Here is a 7,429-nt window from a genome sequence, read left to right as displayed (position 1 = left end):
ATTTAAATGGCACCACCAACGACGATAATTCTCAGGTGCCAATTTACATGGCACCATCGGTGACCACAACTATGATACCCAGTTTCATTGACATGGCACCGGAAGCGACAGCCACGGCTATGATGCACGGCTGCCACTTATAGGACTGGCAACGACCACATCCTTATCGTCACCAGGGCTCTCGGTCACTTGTCATCTCCTCTATGATGTCCAACGGTTGGAGATCATTCTTCATCAACTCATCGAAAGTCTTCTTGGGTCTCCGTCTTCCAAAGGATCCTTCCACAGTTAGAGATCGGCACTTTTTGACACAGCTGTTCATGTCCATACACATCGCAAGACCATACCAACGCAGACGTCTCTCTTGCACACCCTATTTGATGTCTTCAATGCTCAGCTTTTCTCTCAAGACTCCTATACTCTGTCGTACATGCACACTGACATTGTACATCCAGCGAGGCATACTGGCTTCATTTCTTTCAAGCCTATGGAAGTCCTCAGAGAGGTCACATCCCATGTTTCACTGACATGTAACGTAGTTGTTTACACACAGGCATCATAACATCTGCCTTTCAATCTCAGGGAGACGCTCTTTGTTACCATTAGAGTTAAGATCATTCTGAACTTTGCACATCTTATTCTTATTCTTGCAGCTATACTCAAGGAACAACCAACCACACTCCTGACTTGGCCACCGAGATAGCGGAAACTAATCAACTACCAGTAGCTTACCTACCTGGCAATTGATGGCTCTATTTTCTCTACATTTGTGCTGTTTATTGTACCTGTGCACCTTCCACACAGAAAAACTATTATCCCTGTTAACCTTCCTCTGATATTGCTGTAACACTTATGTGTCCATACCTTACACTGGGCACATCTTATGAACTTCCTACCTACGCTTTTTCTACAGATCGAACAGTGCCATCTTCCTAAGGGGATTTGTGAATTGTCCGCTTTCCTACTTACTAAAACTGGTTTTTGTTAGACTAAGTTTAGGGTCCTTTGATTCTAGCCCTTACTGATATACCTAAAATTTACCTAGTTCTGAAAGTTATTCGGCTATGATAACAAGGTCATCAGCATTGGGGATCTCCTAGAAGCAGTTCATCTTAAATTCCTCAGTTATTGCCTGGAGGACTCTGATAAACAGGAAGGAGCTGAGGACTAATCCATGGTGAACCCCTACTTGTACCCTAATTGATTGCTACACACGATGCCAAACCTCACCTTACTGACAGCATCCCTGTACATGACTGGTAACGCTCTCACCAACCATTCGTCCATCCCTAGCTTTTGCAGTGACCAGCAAATAAGGGATCGAGGGATCCTGTCAAAGCCTTTCTCCTCGTGTTTAACAAAGGCCCAGTACAAGAGTTTATCTTTGGCTTTGTACTTCTCCTGCAGCTCCGCCTTATCAGGAATATAGCATCAGAGGTGCTTCGCTGTGGCACAAACCAAATTGCATCTCTTCTCTAGTCTAACACACATCCTAATTATTTTGTCTGTGACCCTCTCTGTAATTTTCATTGCTTCATCTAATAGTTTGATACCTCTGTAATTCTTCCCGTCCAAAGCATCATCTTCCCTGTATGTGTGTGTGTGTGTGCGTGTGTATTTGTAAATATTTGGAATTTGTGTATACATTTAGAAGTATGACACTTAAAGATCTTTCGCTGATTCGGTTACCTCATGTCATCCACAGTTGAGCTATAAGTGACACTGGATCTACTTCATGTATTCTGCAGTGTTCGTTCAGTTTATAATGAATGATGGAAGCAGAAAATGGAGTTAACGAGAATTTTCATTCATCGCAACGATTGTTTCAATCCATCTTGCATCGGGCCCTTGCAGGTAGGATATTGTATAACTGGTTGTTGTACATCCTCCGTTGCAGATGCATGTCATCGGGTGTCTTGTTTTAAAGAAGATACCTCTGTAAATATATTCGGTTTCGCTTGGAATGTTGTTGTTGCCAGAAGGCTGTTGTCTCTCATGTTGTACCAAGAAGCTCCTAGCAACAACATGTCAAGTGAAACTGAATATATTTAGTGAGGTATCTTTACATTAAAACAAGGCACCCGATGAGATGCATCTGCACTGGAGGATGCAACACAACATGTATAGTAGCCCCCACCGCAAGCGACCGATGCAAGATGGGTCGAAACGGTCGTTGTGATGCATATTCTCGTGAACTCCGTTTCCCCTTCATTCATTATGTATTTATATATGTAACACTGATGTTTATGTGTGTGTGCCTGCGTGCGCATTAGTTTTATGCATGTGGACGCTAACCGGCTCAGCAGTTTTATGAACCCCTTATTAATGTAGCAACGTCAAAAGTAACATTAGAAAATCATAATTCTTCTTTACTTGACTTGATCTGCTAATCATGTGTTTACTCTAGTTCTGTTGCCCTACAACTTACTATAGTGAGGGGCAAATGTAGGACATCTTAATATGTTTATCATGTCTCTAACACACACATGTATCAGGTTATAGAAGGTCCTTATGGAAGATTTATTTCACTGACAAACATCAAATGTATTTGATCAGTTTGATCTAGTACCCAGTAGAAAACTGTAATGACATTGATATCAACCCTGATTTTCATGTAAATTTTCATTTTCCATTTTTACCTCCACAAAGGATTCGGTGAATTTAGAAATTGTGAACAAAAAATATAGGACACCATTGCTTGAAGCTGTTTCGAACGGTCACCTCGGAATAATTCAGAGGCTGATAGCCAGGGGTGCGAATGTAAATGCTCTCGACTATGGAGGAGATAATTGCCTGCACCTGGCGTTAGCAACCAAAGAATTTAATTCTGAGGTGGAGCACATGACCATGTTAGATCAGGTAAGTTTTCACATTGTTTGTGACTATGTGTGTGTGTGTGTGTGTGTGTGTTTGTGTGTGGGTGTGTATGTGTGTGTGTGTGTGTGTGTGTGTGTGTGCATTTGTGCGTCTGTGTGTGTGTAAAATAGACAAACAGACAGAGAAAGACAGACAGAAACAGACATTGTTTGTATCGCAATTCTCACCTACCAACCCCATCCTCCATTACCATTTCCTGATCCAGTCACAATGGTAACCCTTAGTTATATTATTATGTAACAAACACTATTCTCTATTCCGTCCCCTTCCGTCCTCAAAGGCACGACCTCTCCATGGTAGAGAAGGTGATCCATCTCGAATGTTGGCCGTACAAACACGGTCATCAAAATTTGAAGGAGAAATGATCTATTCAAGACATGATATATTATTCTGAATTAACAATGATACTGGGTAAAAGAGAGGTTCATATGATAGACAGTACCATTTATAGTGCTGGTGCCATGATAATAAATACATCTTGTCCATTCCATGAAGAATTCTGCCTGAAACAGCTCTCTGTCACATTTCTTTTATATAATATTAGCAGCATAGCCCGGCATTGCCTGGGTATGTAAGAGCCCCTAGTAGGCAACGACTAGTCCCAATCTAGTCCTTTCCCTCTTGGGAACGAAGGTGCATGTGTAGGTTGCAATATCTTCTCTTCACTCGAATACTTCTGTGTATACGATGTTCCTAGCTGTCCCTTTGGGCAATAAAAAGGTCGAGTTGCGTCCTCTAGACAGAAGATGTGTTGCATATAAAAAGTTTAGATTCTCGACCCCATGTCGAATTTATCGATTTTTTTCAGAACTGGGGGAACTTTTCAAAATTTTCGCTGCGTTAGTTTTGAATTATGACATTGGGCTATTCCCATATGAATAAAGCTCACTACAGATGACTGACTACTATTCAGGCAGTTGATGGTCATCTGTGTATTGTTGTAATGTCTACTTTGGTGAGAGGAACCTACTCTGACAGCCAGCGACCTCCCCACCTACTGGAATAGTCCATCAGACTAACACTGAACAATTTATCAACTATGCGTTGGTGTTCTGGCTCAACTGTGACACCGATTCTTACTTCCCTTACTTCACTTTCTTCATCAAAAGATGTGTCCTTATTAATTCATCATCATCATCATCATGATAATGTATCGACTGTTTTCAAAGCTGGCATGGGTTCGACGCTTTGACAGAAGCTGGTCAGCTGAAAAGCTACCTGGGCTCCATATCTCTTTTCGCATTGTTTCGATAGTTGGACGTCCTTCCTAATGCCACCCAATTTACATAATGTACTGCGTGCTTTTCTGCAGCACCGACACGGATATTTGTATGTGACACCAGCATGGGTGATTTTTCCGAAGCATCAGCACCCATGATCCCACAAGATTAGGATATCTCAGACGAAGAATGATACAGGGGTCATGACAGTATGCAAGGACAATGACGACTTAGCTTGGCATATTATCTCAAGTACAGCAGACTGCCAAAAGTATCGCTCCCATTTCATCCCCTCTGTGAGGCCCAACGTCTGACAGTCCTTTCTCACCACATTATTGCACGTCTTTCTGGGTCTACCCCCTCCACACATTCCCTCCACAATGAGAGATCACCCCTTCTTGATGAAGCTATCTTCATCCATATGCATCACATAACCATACCATGGTAGACTTCTCTCTTGCGCACAAAATCCGATGCCTTATATACCCTGTTTTTCTCTCCAATCCACTTAATTATAGAAACATTATTGATCTGCGTGGATATGTCTATGTGGTGTTGATTTAGTTGTTATGTCTGAAGGCCTTGCTATGTTGTTGCTGTTCTCTTTTCTGGTATAACTTATATTATTTGTGGTGTTATTCATATCTATAAAACAGTCCTTTGACGAAAATTTTATGCACATTTGCTTTGGAGGTTAATGGCAGCCAACCGAGGCAAGGATCGAGCTGCAAATTGGCAAGGATACTAAATGCGTGGTGAGAATGAGACCCGCGATGGTTAAAATTCGCAAGCTATAAGATGTGGTTGCTATGGCAAAAAGAGTGATTTTTTGATCCCTCTATAACGACGTCTCTCTGTCACTCTTTCTTCCACCACCTCTCTCACTGTACATCTGTCTGTATCTATAGACAGAAAGCGATGACAACCGCAAAAGTTTAAATATTCTCGCCACAGGTCTTTTAGAACGGTGAATTAATATCGCCCACCTCCATCGCACAATCATAACAGATATTATTAAACAGATATATTGTGTTAATTTATATATATACTGTGTGCATATGTGGTTGGATTGTGCTAAAAATAAACACACCTATGTTAAAAGTGCTAGCGAGTTTGTATTGGAACTTCGAATTTGCTCAATTGAAAGGCATGGACTCTAGGGCAAAATCCCTCATCTTTTAAAATGTGGCCCGTTTAGACCCGAATGAAATCGGGTTATTATACCAAAACTAGTAAAACAATAATAACTATTTTAATCCCGAACAAGACCGGGTATGTATTTCTAATCTATCAAATGAAGAAGGCGAACGATGATACAAATTGGATTTTTATGTAAAAAGATGTGTAATTGGGCCTGGAAGGGGATTACAATTTAAAAGAGGGGGTAACTTGCGGTGAGAAATTGTTTGAGAGACTTTTGGGGCGCTACTGTGGTCGTTTTGGTGTGAAAATAGGGATTTTATTGATTTTGGGGGACAATTGGGGGTTTAGATTGGACACCTTTTGCCCGATTTCAATCAAATTTTCAACATGGTAAAGTAGAAGATTTGTAATTTAAGCACGGAAATCTAATTTTTCATAAATGGAAGATAGAGAGATAGAGAAAGATAAAAAGCAAGAGAAAGTGAGGGAGAGTCCGAGATAAAGGAAGAGTAAGAGAGTGAGGAAGTGAGAGAGAAAGGAGAGAGGAACAAAGAGGGTGAATATGGCGATAAGAAACAAAGGAAGCAACAGAAAGTAACAATCACACCCTCACCCACGCGTAGAGCGGGTCACCTTAAGCTAGTACTTATATGTACAATACTCTTCCGTAAGTATTTCTCTTGCTGTGGCCATTTGGCTTTATCAAGCCAGTTGTAGAGATAGGTTCTTGTTGGTTTGTTGTCTTTCATTATTGTGACATTTCTGTCCTTATATTGTGTATATTTGACTTGATGTTATAATAACTTTATATTGTGTTTTTATTGAATAGTTTGTGACATTTGTGATTGGCAAGTAAATATTTACTCATTAAATATCATTGTTAAGCAATAACGTTGACCACTAATGTGCGTTTTGTCAATATAATGATCATAATTTTTGTCTTAATGTAGAACGTAAAGTAAAACAAATGATAATGAAAAGTGGACTCAACTAAGAGATGATGTAAGAAATCAACGCTGTGTGAATAGTTTAATCACTGGAGAAACAAAACTATGTGTAAATGTAGTTGAACTGTTGTGTAATTTGGGGCATCTTTAGTATATGTTTGTGTAATCTTTAACTCATCATTTTATATTTCATCATTTGTAGTTCTGCGTAGAGCTGAAACTGGGAAACGAAGAAAGGTGCTCTGGTGTGGTAGTTGCCAGCTACCTAGCCCACCACGGGGCCAACTTTTACTGTAAAAACAAAAGTGGTAGAACACCATTGGACCTAATAAAAAAGGAAAATTTAAAAAAGATGTTAAATATGTTATTCCCACCGCAGTAAGTATTCACTGGCAATGACAAGATAAACCATTACATTTTCTATTTTGTATATAACCATGTTTAAATGTTTATATTGTTTTAATTCTACTGATACATTATACTGTCTTAGTAGCTTAATGAAAGGTTAGACAACAACAGTAAGAAGAACAATAAACAATATGCAGATGTTAAGCTAATTAAAAGAAAGGACACTATTTTGATTACATTCAAATGATTGGTTGCGTTGACTGTTATACCTCTCCTAAAATCCCCACCCACCTCTCTCAATTCCCTATTTTAAAGATTTGGGACCAATGAGAAAATGTACAAGTAAATAGTGAAGTGATGGAATTTATCTCTCTACCAACAGATTATTCCTCTGTCTTCTCTGTCCCAGCCAGTCATGTCCATGTGAGCTATCCTGAGAAAATCGCCTACAAACACATACAATGAGCGTACATACACGAATACATACATACATACATACGTATTATACATGCATACATAGATACATACATGTATCTATATATATATATATATATATATATATATATATATATATATATATATATATATATATATATATATATATATATATATATATATTATATATATATATTTTATATATATATATACTGTGGGGAGGAAATAAATATTCGTCTGTCAAAATTCTTTATTTAATTTCTAATGAACATAAATGGGATATACCACTATTATATATTTGCATACAGATGCATAAACTAAGAATATGCAAAAGAAACTAATAAATTATAGTAACTAATGAATTTATATACAATCATAAATATTTAGGGGTGAAAAAAGTATTCGTACAGAATAAATGTATGATTTTCTATGCCACAAAATACTGTTAAAATATTTTTT

At 38.7% G+C, this 7,429-nt stretch overlaps 1 protein-coding gene across 7 annotated transcripts in view; it reads left to right on the top strand.

The window, feature by feature from the left end:
- Nucleotides 1–2,361: 2,361 nt before the first annotated feature.
- Nucleotides 2,362–7,429, top strand: part of LOC115232124 — a 23,898-nt gene continuing 18,830 nt past the window's right edge. For all 7 annotated transcript variants that reach the window (XM_036500252.1, XM_036500256.1, XM_036500255.1 and 4 more), the window contains exons 1-2: nucleotides 2,362–2,859; nucleotides 6,390–6,565. In XM_036500252.1, coding sequence (XP_036356145.1) covers nucleotides 2,842–2,859; nucleotides 6,390–6,565 — 194 coding nt within the window. In that variant the 5' untranslated portion in view covers nucleotides 2,362–2,841. The remainder of the gene's footprint in view (nucleotides 2,860–6,389; nucleotides 6,566–7,429) is intronic.

The sequence above is a fragment of the Octopus sinensis genome, unplaced genomic scaffold, assembly GCF_006345805.1.
Source record: "Octopus sinensis unplaced genomic scaffold, ASM634580v1 Contig19369, whole genome shotgun sequence".
NCBI lineage: Eukaryota > Metazoa > Mollusca > Cephalopoda > Octopoda > Octopodidae > Octopus > Octopus sinensis.
Note: the sequence above shows the minus strand (reverse complement) of the source record. Positions and strands in the feature narration are given on the sequence as shown.